The sequence below is a fragment of the Microtus oregoni genome, unplaced genomic scaffold (genome assembly GCF_018167655.1).
Source record: "Microtus oregoni isolate MIOR12 unplaced genomic scaffold, Mior012 000213F_000, whole genome shotgun sequence".
NCBI lineage: Eukaryota > Metazoa > Chordata > Mammalia > Rodentia > Cricetidae > Microtus > Microtus oregoni.
Window position 1 is genome coordinate 9,061 of NW_024544871.1, and position 15,901 is coordinate 24,961.

The window sequence follows — 15,901 nt, forward strand, 5'->3', positions numbered from 1 at the left end:
GATTCATGTGCTTCCCTCTGGTAAACACTGGCTTCCTCTCAACTAAGGTGGCAGGTACATTCTGTGCACTTGGTTGCTCATTAACAGTTAGTGGTCCCTGTTGCCTGGTTATGTTTATTAATACGCATCTGTTGGTTTAGACAGTAAGTGCCTTGGTTTGGATAATAAATGACCTGGTCATCCTAACTCTAAGATGAACTCTGTGATCGTTGATCTGCTGGCTGTTTTCATGTTGACCTTTTGTCTAATCATGAAAACAACTAAATGACAAAAGCAAAAGCCACTATCTGTGCACACAGACAGTGTGTACAGTGTTAACAGTGGCTCACAAATTGGCCACCCACTTGGGAGCCAAAGGAAAAGAGCAGTCTGACCAAGATAACTTTGCTCCAGTATAGATGCTTCTTCCCTGGTATTAAGTCATAAAAGATGTCTGAAGTTAGCTTTCTATTGCTGTAATAGACATGACTAAAAGCAACCTAGGAAAAGTTTGCCTTACATACCCTGGGTCACAGTCCACACTGGGGAAGCCATGGAAGAGTATTACGTACTGGCTTGCTCTCCTGTCCACAGCTTGCTCAGTCTGCTTTCTTACACCATCAGGACCACCTGCCCAAGAGTAGCAGGATCATCCACAGTGAGCTGGGTCCTCGCACATCAGTCATAAAGCTCAGAACACTCAATACCTTCTGCAGTCCCAAATTCCAAAATGCTTCAAGTAAGCCTAGTGGTACAAGATCCTTCACAAGTGTTCTGGAGCTTAAGGTCCACAGCTCAGCAGAAGGAAGAGCACTGGCTACACATCTGCATGGCCCTGGGCTTCTGTTCCCGGAGCTACAGAAACTAAAAACTTGCAAATCTCACTGAAGAGTGAACCATTCCCAATTTAAAATCTTGCTCTGAATTCTACTGCAGGAAATCTAGGAGAGCAAAGCTTCTCTATGGCAGCTAAAGCACATAACTCAGTCTTAAACCAATATAAAAGTCCCCTTTGCTTCGCCTCACGGAGGCTCATGAAGACCCTTCTAAGGTGTCTCCATGGAATACAATCTGAAAAATCCTGGTCTATGTCAACTCATTTAATTTACGAGAGGTTCATTTTTACCAGGTATTAGAACAGTATTGTCTGTACTGGTAATTCTCGAACCAAAGTCATGATCATCATGACCTGAATAGTGCACAGCAATTGTCATGAAAGCTCTGAGCACACTTTATAATAAGGACAAATGCCCATGGATACTAATGATTTCCTAATTGCAACTAGTGGGCTCAAACATGCTCATCCAAAATAACTAGGTGTGGAGCCTGAGGTGGGGAGGATTCTTTTGCACAAAGAGAAAGAACTAAAAACAGATGGGGAATGAGTTGTTAAAATTATTTTTAAAATTAAGACTTTGGAGTCAATGTGCATCCCACTTAAGAATGGCTACCAAGGAAACTAGAAAATAACAATGATATATAAAGATATTCATCCTAGCCTGGTGGTGGTGGTGCATGCCTTTAATCCGAGCACTTGGGAGAAAGAGGTAGGTGGAACTCTGTGAGTTCAAGGTCAGCCCAGTCTACAAAGTGAGTTCCAGGATAGCCAAGGTTACACAGAGAAACCCTGTCTCAAGAAACAAAAAATAAATAACAAACAAAAAGAAATCTAGCCCTAGCACTGGTGAGTTAAGTCTAAAGAGTGTGGACAAAATGTGGGAGGTGAGAAACCAAGAAAAGATTGTTAGTAAGCCAACCGAACCCCAATGACTTGTTTTTTAATCTTTCTGCAACCTCCTTTTGACACCAAACAAACCAAAAAAAAATCAAAACCCAAAATACACACAGAGAACTTACCACAGAGACTTTGCTCACTACATCCCTTGCAACTGCTAAGCCTTGAGCAAAAGTCCGGGCTGCAACAAAGGCGCGTGTAACCTGGAGCTTCAGTTTCCGAGGGACATCTCCAAAGGGTTTCAGCTGCTCTGTGTATTTGCTCACGCATTCCAGGTACTCATCTGTAAAATGGTACTGAGAGTTCACCAGGCGAAACATGCGCTCCAGAAGGCGAGCCCAGAAGTCATTGAGCATGTCTCCCAGGTTCACGTTTCCCGCCACATAGTAGCGCTTCAACTCTACGAAGAGATCTTTAAATAGTTCTGAATTTTGCATGTATAAGTGGCCATATGTCTTCACAAACATATCATTCAGGGATTTCTCTGCATTTTCAAGTAGTTCTTTGAAGAATTCTAAAAAGAAAAGCCAAAAAAGGGAGGGAGAAAACATTTAGAAAGGCTGTTTTCTAGTAATTAAATAGCTGAGTGAGGTGAATTTGAAAACTGGAAAATAACTGTGACATTCAGCTGGAAAGCATGTCTGTAGGAAAGTGCACCGCTTCTGAGGGGTCTGCATCTCAAATCTTTGTCATGAAAGGAAGCCTATATCACAACATCATTCTTTCTCATAGAGAACGAGAAGGAAAATTTAAAACAGCAGTTTCTCAGTAATCAGTATAACATTCTGAAATCCCTCAACAAAAACGGCAGGCTGGATATGACAACGGCGTGTAATGCCAGCACTTGGGAGGCAGGAGGATCAGGAGTTCAAGGCCAATCTCAGCTACCCAGTGAAGTTGAGGCTAGACACAAGACTGTCTTAACAAACAAATGAGCAAGGAAGTAAGCCAGAAAAGAGTAGCAGCAGCAATATACATTCAGGTATGGGGTCACAGCCATCATTTGCAGCAACTTTCTTGAGAGCTGCAATTCTTGTCTCCATCCGGGCCCCACCCATCCATGACATTATTCTTGTTCCTCAGGATCGTGGTCAGATCCTAACTGCTGAAGAAGACCTGCCTAGGCCAAGACACATAGCAATCATCCTCCATAATCGTTAATGAAACCAATTATAATATAAGAGTTGGCTAAGGGAAGCAGCCAAGGGTGGTGTAAACCAGAGTTCCCACTGATCAGAGGCTGAGTTAATTGGAACTTAGAGCGCCTATCCAGCAACTGCTTGTAGAGTCTGCTTTCCGGGAAGCTCCTGCTGTCTGAACGTCAGAGAGGAGGCGGTAACCGAGCATTTGTGAACAGGTTTATTTCTGTAATTCCCCATTTGGAAGCTTCAGTGTACATGCGGTGAGGCTCAAGCAGCCGAAACTCCCTGAGTTCACAATTGGCCACAGCTCAGGAGTAGAACTCAGCACTATAATATGCTACGAGCCTCAAGCAGTGTGAACGGTGGGGAAAGCCTAAGACTCCTACTTTGAGGTTTACATGCCATGGTTGAGAAAATAAAAGCCTCCGACGTCCCGTTTACAAAACAGGCCATTCTCTTGCACCCCACATGGCCAATGCTGGCACAAAGTCATGCTCAATATACACAGGCGCTACTAATAATACACGGAGTGACGCTATCGTCGCTCCTAGAATTGATGCCAGCAACCATTTAGAACATCTTTTAACAGACTGGCTTATGTCTTGCCTAATGATGTCGAACATAATCCATCTGGGGGGAACAGAAATGAAGGTCAAGCTGTTGGGAGGTCCGCTGAGAAGGCCTATAGCCTTATAAAACTTGGAGCTGTTTATCCAAAGGGAAATGCTTAACAGCTCTACCTCCCAAGGTTGTGAAACGTCCCAGACATCCACGAGACTGGAAGCAACTACTGGGTGGAAACTAAGGGATGAAACACCATCAGCCATGGGAAGAGAGTTTACACTACCTGGAAGGCGGAATGCTGGAAGCATCGCACACAGCTGAAACTTAGGAATTGGGGCCTCTTCCCTCCTTCCTCCCAAGCACTTTAGCTGCAGACTATTCAATTTCCCAGAGGCCTGGTGGGTGTAAGAACTGAGCTTGGGGACTATAAACACTTCTCAGCTCTAAAATTCAATTATTCCAGTGTAGAAAGTACTGGCTTAACATGGGAAAAACCTGAGTGGAAAGCCAAAGTTGTCCTATCAAAGTATTCTATGTAAATATCCTGCCTTTTAAAAGAGGACATCATGTGCTTCTGGAATTTCTATCGCCAGTCACTTGTCTTCCATCAAATAAACATCCAAAGTTCTTGAAAAGGGTCAAAGGAACTCTGGTTGTGCTATTAAATACCATTAGTTCCTTCTATATAAACAATCAACTGGCTATTGATGAATGAGCTAGAATGGATTCTAGAAGGAACCCACGACCTTGAGAGAGTAGAAGCTCTTTCTATTCAATCCATTTGTTCGGTGCCATAAATCAGCCCCGCGCGTTTACATTATGAGGAAGCTGTCTTTTATACATAAGCACTAATTCCTCCTTCACTATAAACGCTGCATCTCACAGCCTTAGTGTGACATGCCAACACTAAGTTATCACAGCAACTAAATTCCTCAGAAGCCTCTTTTTAAAGTGCTACAGCCCAACCTCTTCTAACTGTTAGGCAAACTGAAGGAGTCATCCATCCGGTCTCTCGCTGCGAGCAAGTATGTAATGAAGAACAGCTAAGTCGGGCGTCTACAAATGGAGGGAAAAGGAGAAACAAAAAAATTCTTCCTGACGATGGGACCTGTTGGCTTGGGACTGTCTACTCCAGCCTCTTCAGTAGTCTGAAAGCCACAGCAGACACTTTCCTCTGCCATGGCATGTCACTCCTGGAGAGCACCTGAAAGAGCATGGGGGCACTAAAAGGTCACATACTCAACTCCTGTTTCGCGGCGGATAGTAAATTACTAAGCTGCCCCTAAGTTAGCAAGCCAGTTGCCAGCTGCAGTCCTCCTTTGGGGCTGTTAGCATATCAAAGAGTGCTAGGGGGCACTGCCAAAGGATCAGTCTTCCCTTTCCAAGGTTAATTTTATTAATGACCTCTCCTAGGGAGAAAATAGAGTGTTTATTCTCTCACGGACCATGAGTTTAGCTAAGTTGCCAGGGACTCAAACTCAGTACCATATACTTAGTACTTCTGCTGGCATCATCCACTGTCCCGCAGCTAGCCAGCTGAACTGAGCACTCTCAGATTACTTTGCATCCAATGGGCCCCCAGAGACGGCTCTGGGCCCACATAAACAAGTAAGCTAGGAAGCTAGAGCAGCCACAACAATCATCTCCATGCTATATTTTGCGTGCAACACTTAACAGGATATTATGTGATATTCATGATCTCATATCAAGAAAAATCATGGCACCAAACCATTTAATTAGTGGTTCTAATTGCATGCATGTTTGTGTGTTCTGTGTTGACACACAAAAAAAGGATGAAGTAAACACAGTGGTGATGGAGGAATATTGATGATCAAAGATGACTGTTTTCAATGTTTCAATTTTTGCTCCCTCAAAATTTTCAATGACGTAAAATTTTTGACTGACACATAACATTTCCACACATTCTTGAGGTAAGATTAATATTTTGATTCACAAATCCATTAGACAATGATCAACTTGGGAGATTAACATATCTGTCACGTTAAACTCCTGTCAATCCTTTTTGCAAGTGTATTCAAATTACTCTCTTCTATTTTGAGATACATACTATGGTCAACCTACTTGGCAATAGCACAGCAGAGCTTTCTCCTCCTAAGCAACTATAATATTTAACCAAGGATTAACCTCTTCCCATTTCTCCTCCCTAATACCCCTCACCAGTCCCTGAATCTACTCTCAACTTCGGTGGGTTTTTTTTTCTTTCTTTTTTTTTTTTAAAGCCTCATGTAGTACTTCCACAATGTCACAAATGCTAGGATTTCATTCTTATGGTGGAATAGCATTCTGTGTGTGAACATCAAATTGTCTTCTTCCATTAGTCAGTTGATAGACAAGTGGGGTTCTGAGTCCTGGTCACTGTCAGCAGTGTGGGCAGTTGTGACTTTGCCAGACTGATCTCATTTCTTTTGCTTCTATGTGCAGCAGTAGAACATGGTAGATGATCTCCACTTCACAGTCAGCAGGCTACTCTTAGAATTCATAGTTCCACTCCATTCCATAGTCGCTATGCTGACCCTACAACAGTGTACAGGGCTTCTTCCTCCGTTGTCCTCAGGAGTATTTTATAATCAGAAAAAAATGGTATTCCTTCCCATGTACAGAAGAGTCTTACTTCTTTCACTCGGTTTCATCCGGAGGCCTCAATGCCCTACCTCTTTTTTTATCCCCCCAAATTGTCTAAGGTGAACAGTGTCAAAGAAAAACATCATTTAACAAAATCAGCATTCATTTTTTTTTCATCAAGATAAGTACTTCTTTTGCTGAACAGAATCTTTCTCGCCAGAGCAATTTGAAAATTAGGACAAGTATGTAGAAGACTCCAATTATCTGTAACTCCACAACTTGGAAGTACCAAAAGCTTATTGGATTCTTTGTCTTTTTTCACATGGTCACATGATTGACAGCCCAGTGCTTCCATACTACTGTTGTGTAACACTACGTACTTAACATTTCCTCTAGAATTAAAGCTTCTCCAGGAGGATCATTTTTAATAAGGTGGATATTTTATTTAATTTTTCTAAGATAAAAGATAGTATAATTACATCATTTTCCCTTTCCTTTTCCTCACTCCAAGCCCTCCCATATGTCCCTCCTTGCTCTCTTTCAAACTCATGGTCTCTTTTCTCATTAATTGTTGTTACATGCGTGCATGTGTGTGTATGTATGTGCACACACATGTACAGACATATCCCTAAATATAATATGCTTACTCTGTATAATGTTATTGTATGTGTATTTTCAAGGTAAATCATTTGGTATTGGATAAGCAATTGCTGTGCTCTTCCTTGGAGAAAACTTATTTCTCTCACATGAAACATTTTGGCTTACTTCCAAATTTCAGTAGTCTAATTAATACTGTAACACTGTAAATGTGCACATGTAAATAATACTATAATGTGCATATTAACATTCTACATTAATCTTGATACATATCTACCCTTCCTTAGGATACACACTTAGCAGTCAAAGGATGTGAACATATTTAAATCTTTTAACACGCTGCCAAATCAATCACCTGAAAGGTGTGCCAATGGAATATACTTGATATTTGAGACCTATTTATTTCTAAATTCACAGGGCTCCATCAATTCTCCCAAGGGAGGGGGGGTGACGAAGATGGGCTAGAGTAATGAGCAAGAATGGGCTAGAGCATGACAGCCTGGGAATTCTCTCTGTCAAGCAGATGGAGCCTTACCTGAACAGGTAGCCACCTCAAGGAGGGCTGCAAGGAGGAGCAGCCTTTCAAGTGCCCAGGTTCAGTACACAACAAAATAGTGAAGCCAAAGGTTTGTACTGGCCTCCAACTGCATCAGCAACTTCTGCCCACCAACTATAAAGTCTCAAACTAAGACTGCTCTGGATTCAGCGGAGACGCATACACACTTTAAATCCAATGAGATAATGAAAACCTCAGCAAACGCTTACGTTTCAGAGACTAATTCAAAGCGCTGAAGAAAAAAAAAAGCTGCTAATAATCATTCTCAGCAAGTTTCACAGGTAAATTTTTAAAGAAAAGTTAGGGCCTAGAGAGATGGCTCAACAGTTAAGAACACTTGTAGATCTTGCAGAGGAACAGCGTTCATTTCCCAGTGTCCACATGGTGGCTCACAGTTGTCTGTAACCTCAGGTCCAGAGACTCTAGTGACCTCTTTTTACCTTCATGGGCACCAGGCGTGCACACGATGCACATAATATGCAGTCAGACAAACATACGAACACATAAAATGAAAATAAACAAGCATATCCTTTTAATAAGGGGTTTCTAAAACTACACAGATTTTTAGTTTGTCACATGGATGTGAAAGAACACAGGATAAAATAGCAGTGCTTGCCAACAAAACTCAAAGGCAGTTAGTGTGATCTAGAACAATGCATTTTGAAATAGGCCAGAAGGCTTCATGTCTTTCTTTGTATTTGGTGGCCACTCTGCCTGTGAATTGGTGCCCACTACACTGTAGTGAAGGTTCAAACAGCCACAACTGTTTTAAAGTCTTAATGACTGAAATCTAAAGTGAAGACTTAAAAAAAAAATCTAGGGACTTGGAGAAATGGCTCAGCTATTCAAGGATACACTGCTCTCGCAGAGGATCCCAGTTCAGGTGCCAGCACCCACAGCAAGTGGCTCACAACAGCCTGTAACTCTACCTCCAGGGTATCTGAGGCCTTCATCTGGCCTCCCCAAGCACCTGCAGTCCTGCACATATAATCATGCATGAACACAGGCGGGTACGCTTAAATAAAAATAATAAAAACAAATTCTAAAACAGGCAGTGGTCATGTACCCCGTTAGTCATTCTGTGACTTCAAGACCATCCTGACCCACATAATGTGACCTTGTTTCCAAAAACAGAAGACAGTCTCAGTTTATATTACTATATACATTTCCGTAACATTCAAAATGTTTTAGGGTTTGTTCTAATCTAAAAATGAGCTCTTTATTAACATGGGCCAGCAACAAACTCCCCGCTCCAATAACAAATCCACGAAGTTCAAAAAAAAGAATAGTTAAGACCAGGGGGCTAAAAAAAAAATTCTCAAAATTTCAACTTAAGCCATGAAATTTCAATGGCAATGAAGCTGAGGTATTTTTGTCACCGAAGGCGAGTGGACAGTTTACTCTCACTGAGGCTCGTACTTTCATAGGCCTCTGAATTCAAATGCCTTCAACCACTGAAGGCTCCACATTGGTCTTCCTACCGGCCTAATGAAGTACTAGCTGTTATCAACTACAGAGATTAAAACACAGATTCAGCGAAGTCTGAAGAGTACTTCATATCATGCCTGTGTGCTATGGTAACGGGGGAGTGGGGGGGGGGGAGAGGGGGGAGGGGGCTTGTGATGTTAGCCACTCTAGCCTGCCCAGCCCAGGTGGATAGATAGAACAGACAATTATGTCTTTTATGTGCCTTTTAAGCTAATTCAGAAAATTTCAACTATTATTCAAGTTAACAAGCTGCAGGCTCAAGGGAGTGTTTTCAAAGACCTGGGGAAAGTAGCTGGGGGTTAAGAAACAACAGGGGGAAAGAGGGTCCCATACAGATGGGCTAATTAGCAACTTGTAAGACCTTCCACGAAAGCAGCTGGTCCAGGCACATGCTTAAAAGATTCGCAGAATTTTTAGAATTGAAAGGGTTTTGAGGGAGCATCTAGCTCAACCACTCATTTTATGGAGGGAAAAACTGAGACCCAGTTAATTGCTCCAGGTCACAGAGGGTCCTGTTGCAGAATCGGGCTAACAATTCTTTGTGCTCTGTCTCCCAACCGAAGTGTCTTAATTTCCGCCTAAAATGACAAAGTAAGAGAGTTTTCCCAAGAAATTCGTATCGGGTGTCATCTCTGGTTTTCTATAAGATTTCTCTGAGTGTGCAAAATCTCTAGCACACAGTGTGACTCAGGTAATTGTTGGGCCATCGTGTTTCTTCACAGGGATTGCGTCATTTTCATGCATGCAATTTTCATGATGCAATCCAGCAATGTATTTAACCCAGCAGCTTTGATCACTTTAATAGCCTATGTTTCTCTTAAAAACAATGGGCCTCACGAAGTGGCAGACATTTGGGGGACGAGTCTTTATGTTGTAGTTCCCCCAAACACGGATTATGCTCCCTTCTACTATTTCTATTCCCTTTGCCAAGCAATTCTTCCCAACAGCCACTGAACTATTTAGCATAGTCATGAGACTGCTTCACCTAATGAACAGTTTCGCTACTAAAAAATTCCCAAGACTGGCCAAGAGGGGGAGCAGCTAACCATGTCACTCCAGAGTTTTGGCTCTGGGACCATTTTAAGACAGAGTTGACAAAAAAAAAATCTTGCAGAAGATCTTGTCTTTGTTGGGTTGGGGGAGGAGAGAGGCGGGGAGGGGAGCAGAGAAAAAAATGTAAAAGACAAGATCTCCTGAGTAAATTGGGAGCATGGAGACCATGGGGGAGGGCTGAGGGGGTGGGGGGAAGAAGGGACAGGAACAGAAAAAAATGGAGAGCTCAATAAAATTCAAGTATAGAAAAAAAAGCTTGCAGAACAGAAAAAGTACAAAAGCCAGTCCTCATTTCCAGAGACACACATTTAAAGAACAGGCAGCCTGGCAACATTGCTCAGGGGGTATAAACTGAGTCTGATCCCCAAAACCCACAGTGGAAACAAAACTAAGTCCTGAAAGTTGTTGCCTGACTTTGACACACACCCTGTGGCATGAACATACCAGCTGTACACACGCATGATGATGATGATAAGAAGTAGCGATAGTAGTAATATAATTTTAATATTTTAAAAATAAACCCAGGAAACTGGTTGAAGTGCTATATGGAGATACTGTCAAATGAGGTCTTTCTTGTATTTATGCAGGTCTGAAAACATACACACACAACTTAGAATGTACAAATCAACTTATAAACTATGAGTCACTTGAGATATACGAACAACAGAAAATGAGAGGTGCAGAAGCAAAACAACCCCCCAATTAAAATATTCTTAGAGACAAGGAAACAGGAAAAAAGATTTGTTCTTCACATTTGATAAGTCTAAAAATGGCAAATCAGGTAATGAACCACACTCTCTTGCAACGGAGGCACAGTAACCAAAACCTGGGTCAGTGAAGCCATTTCATGCATCTACATAACACTTTGCTAAGACAGGAAGTTGCCAAGGCTCAAAATCATCTCTTGTGAGTATGCATTCTGAACTTGGACCTGGCCAGACCACCTCTTATTTCCCTCTCTCCTTCTGCTATTTCCTCACTATGTATCTCCAGGGGTTTGTGTGTAACTCTGCTATCTTCTTCGTTCCCTAGCCACCAATCTTGTTTCTTTGCCGAATTTCCTCTCTTCCCTTTCCATCAAAGACACAGGTTTGTCCTCTTTATCACAGTTCGGGCAGTTCTTTGATCAAAACAACCTTACCCTTGGACTTCTGAGAATTGAAATAACCCTAAAGCACTTTACTCAACACCCCTGGAACTATCAATCAAACATCCGATGCAGCGCCTACTAAAAGGATCGCTGGGCACCAGACAACTGATGTTTTGCTATGAAAAATGATTTCAGAAAACGTCAATAAAATGTGCAAAGTATTCCAGCTCTGGTCTGATCTCCAGACCAAACGGATTTCAGCGGTTCACAACAAATTTTAATTGGTACTCATTAACTTTATTGTCTTTGCCATATTTTAAATTAGAGTCAGAAAAAAATAAACGGAAGTTCTATAATCATGTTTAGTAGGTTTGGGAACTTATAAAGGTAAATTTTAATGTATTTATTGAATGTGAAGAAGAGCAATTGTTTATATGTTTTTTAAAAAAATCCAAGCATATGTTAACACTTACTCATAGCGGTTCTCTATATAACTTTCTTCAAAAGAAAGCCTGAACATTGTAATCATACTATGTAATATACTGCTATAAAACCATGGGGAAAGAGAAGGGGGAGAACATTAAACCAGCAGGCCCATAGGCAATGACTGTGGGCTCTATTCCTGAGAAAGATATGTATAACCAGAAATAGGACAATTCTCTTTGGAGAAGTCTGTACCAAGAGTTGGATATTTGTTATAGTCAACAACTTTCTCTGTAAGAAACCCAGACCTATGCTTTTGGGTGTGTCTTACATTTTTTTCTGAGCATCTCTCTCAACCTCAAGCTTAAGCATTTATTAAATGCCTTATTTCTTATCTTGGCCTCCAAGTGTACTGCATCTAAAAAAGAAAAAAAAAGGAATGAGGTAGTTTAGGGAAGGTGGGCTTGGGGATGGGGAATCTCCACTGCATCTTGCTCTCAACGGAAGCAGGACTTGTTTCCTTTGTAATTCTGCTATGAAAGTCCCATGTGGTGATTTGTAGAGCCATTCACATCTATGCCAGAGTCGAGAGATTGTCACTGTTTCTGGGCACGTAGTGCACACCTGTAGCCCTAGCACTAGGGAGGGAAAGCAAGATCACAAACCACAGGACTCTCAAAAAATTAGATAGACTTGGAGGGGATGGATAATGAGAATAGGAATGAGTCGCTGCTTTCAAAACAAAAGCAGTGATCCAGAGACAAGGAAGAGTCTAACACTGTACTTGCCAATAATATCTATTTTCACAAAGTATTAGCATGTGTCCTTTAACAGAAAAAGCTAGATATACCAGGGCTGGGTTAATCAGGAGGATATAAAGATACATATATTTATTCTCTCCCATCCAGAGAAATGAAATAGAATTAAAACCAAACGGTTTGGAGGTATAGGCCAGTGGTTGAGTACATGTATAGCGTGTGTGATGTGCTGGCTTCCTTCCCCAGCCACAGCATGCAAAAACAAGACCAAATACATCTTGCACACAGTGTACTTGAAACAGTGAATAGGATCAATGGTATACACTAAAAAAAAAAAAGAATCCAGACAGTATTTAAGTACAACTACATTACAAATAAAATGTGTCACAGTCTAGCCTGGACAGCTTACTAATACTTATTAAATTGGTCACAAAAAAAAAGTTTCAAATAATGACTCTCAAATGCCTGAAATACAACCTGTTCTATAGTTGAGAACTGTCTTATCAGCTCTATCAAATCTAATTTCGTCTAACTTTTCACCATGGTAACAAGCCCTTTGCAGGAATATTCAAAGACGTTTCACATCTAGAAAATTTGCCTTGTACTCCTTCACCACGCATAATGTCAAAAAAAAAGCTTGCTTCAAAGGTACCATGTAATTAGAATGGCCTTTAAAACGGGCACAAAGAAAGTTGTTTTGATTAAATCACGTCTACTTCACAACAATCCTGAGTGAGCAACATCACAGAAAGGAATCCTAGGGAGGCTGGGACCCCATATTCTAGTTTTGCATCTGTTATCTGTGGTGTGGCTTCAGGTAGGGCTTGAAATGCCTCTCATCTGCCTCCTTCCTTTCTATTAAAGTAACCACATTAGAGGGTTTAGAGTCCTGTGGTTTTTCCATTCAAAGACTATACCAGACCTCAGCTCTTAAGGAGCCTGGAGAAGCAGCCAAGCTTAGTAAAGAGCATAGAGCAGTGGCTACTTCCAGGTTATTGGCTGCATGGATGCTCAAGAGCTGAGCACCAATCCTGTCTATGTGCTATGGGGATTCGAAGAACTGTAGTTGGTAGTCCATTGGGAAATTTAATATGAAGTCCAACATCTGTAGAACCTCTCTACTGGATTCGGGGGTGGGGGGGGACAGTTCTGAGATGCCTGCTTTTTATTAGGAAGTCGTTTGTTCAGTGACTTGCGTCAACAACACTATGCAGTGTTCACCCAAAGAAAGGAAAGGAAAGGATTTAAATGAACCTCATCTGCAGGGAGCCGGACGGATTGCCATTACAAGATGGCGCCGGCATCCTGTCTTGTTGAAAATAAACAACTCCATATTTGGCTATGCCTTTGAGAGCTGCATGTCTCCCTGTCTCCCCGTCTCCCCCCCCCCTTCCCGCATGCATGGATGAGGATCCTTGAGCCTATCCCTATGCGGTCTGGTGTCAGCTGTTGATGGCAGCCAATCACAGGGCAACCCGTGTGCCAATTCCCTATTTAAGCAGCTGCCTCAGTGCCCTTCGTCCCTTCGCTTCATGCTGTCTCTCCCCTAAGCTCCCTGTCCCTTCGCTTCATGCTGTCTCTCCCCTTAGCTCCCTGCCCCTTCGCTTCCTACCCTTCCCTTCCTGCCCCTCGTTTCCTACCCCCTTTGTTTCCTGCTCTCCCCATCAATCAAGGACACTCCAGTAAAGCGTGTTCTGAGTAGAATCCTGGTGTGGTGGTTGTTCTTTCTCGCCGGTCGAGAAGTCTGCCACACTCATCTATTTTTAACTCCCATTGACCATATTTCCATCATGCCTAGTATACAGATGCCAGTGCAAGCTGCTTAGCTAACTTGCCCCTGGAAGCCTGCTTAAACCACACGGCCACCATCACATCTTAGGAGGAAACTGAAGCACCGAGAGAGAACAGAAGCCATCTGAGAAGCGCTCACACCCAACAGCTGTCACCTCTTACATGCAATTCAGAACACATACCATCAAACTTCTTGTAGCGGGACGCGAAGATGGCCTGCAAATGGTTGCACTGTTCACTGAGCACGCTCTGGAAATCATCTTTACTTTGCAGGCCGTACTTCTCTTCCATCTCTTGAGAACAGCAGGTGTAGCCATGGGGACAGATCTTCAAATGGTCGCCTGGAAGGCAGAAAGACAATCTGTGTCAGCACTAGCCAGCAGGTCCAAGAGAGAAAGGCTCGCTTTTGGTGTGCAATCCTCTTCACAGTCGCCAGGGAAGCCCTTTGTGAAAGCTCAACCATTGCACAGATCTAAAAGGACTCGTGGACATGAAAACTCTTTATTCTTGTATCCCAGTTTTGTTGTGGTTGTTTTGAAATAGAACTTTATTTTTTTTTTTAAAAAAAGCTCTCAGCCAGGTGTGGTGGTGTGCACCTTTTATCCCAGCACTCTGAGTTTGAAGCCAGCCTGCTCTACAAAGTGAGTTCCAGGACAGCCAGAACTACACAGAAATCCTGTCTCAAAAAACAAAAAAAAATGCAAATAAATAAAACATCACACACCAAAATTAACCAGGCCTAACCACTTCACAACTTAATGAACTTATATAGAGTTAGAATTGGAATTTAAAATGGAAGTTGTGATGAGTCATAAAGCTACCATCACCCTCAAAACAAAAAAACAGAACTTTGTAAAACTTTGTAATTAAGATGGCTTAACCACAGAAGTCACTGTGGGGCCGTAAGAACAGCATCGATTGATAGTAACACAAAGCTCTTTCATAAATTCCTTATGATTCTGTGTGAAATACTTCATAATTCTTGTAAATAAGAGATTCTTTTAAAAGAATTTGGGAGTTTATATTTCAAGAGAAAGAGAGAATGGTTTATAAAGTGTGATAAGAACCCAATAGGTAAGTCCACATTGTAGTATAGGAAAGTAACATATAAATTTATAAAAGCATGAATTCTACTGAGGAAAAGCAGAGACCCATACACATTTCACAGGGTTGGTCATACAAAGAAAAACTATGGAGGTTCATATTGGATAATCTCTATGCTAAATCCTTTCTTTATAAGGGATCGCAGATAATACTCTATGTTGAGATTTTATATTGCCACCTGCTAGGTAGGTTATCAGACTATATCTACCTTCTGTGTGATGTAGTTACTTATTCCTCATCTTCCCACAGACCGGTGGTTTCCAATAAGTGTGATCTTTATGTGGTGATGTAGCCCAGAGTTAAAAGTGTCAGATGGCTCATGTATAGCGACCTAGGCCACAAAGTGTCTATGCTCTTAGAACTACAATCTGTCCACAGTTCAGAGGTAAGGTTTGGATGGGTTCTCCTATGACTCCTCCTCTTGGATCTTGGTCAGTCACAGAATGAAAATTCTGCTTTGAAGGAACCAATGCATCACCTCAAAATGACCAAGGAGGTTCAGAAAAAGCCCAAAAGTAAACCAGACCAGGTACTATGACTTGAGTCTCTCCAATATTTACTGGGTTGATAAAACTGTATACAAATTCACAAGATTTGATTTCACTGCTCTGCTATTGCTGTCCACATACGTAAGACAAAGCAGAATCTGAAAAGAATCAAAATCTCAGGGATCTGGGCCTAGTATACCTATTGTCCCAGCTACTGGAGGGGTAACATGGTGAGACTTCATCTCAAAATGCAATCTCAAGAATAAATCCGCTAGAGACATGGGAGCTTGACACTAGTGTGTTAAACAGACAGAGGGCCATGGGATGACAAATACATCTTCTACTGCTTGGCTTTTGTATACTTTCATAAAACAAGCCTTCCCCTAACACAGACACCAAAGGAGCATTAGGGCTAGGTGGGAGTGTTGAACATAAAATAGAGTTTGTATGTGAATTGCTTATCACTAGATTATTACTGCCTAGATACAAATAATTACATACATATATATATGTATATATATATATATATATATATATATATATATGAGAG

The 15,901-nt window shown here is 41.7% G+C and overlaps 1 protein-coding gene across 1 annotated transcript; it reads right to left on the reverse strand.

Annotated features, from left to right (window-relative positions):
• Positions 1-1,836: 1,836 nt before the first annotated feature.
• On the reverse strand, positions 1,837-14,100 carry LOC121445577 (glypican-4-like; the record flags this gene model as incomplete). The annotated part of the gene is made up of 2 exons (XM_041647716.1): positions 1,837-2,228; positions 13,942-14,100. Coding segments are annotated over 2 exons (551 nt in total), but the record flags the coding sequence as incomplete, so codon positions are not given.
• Between the last annotated feature and the right edge of the window lie 1,801 nt (positions 14,101-15,901).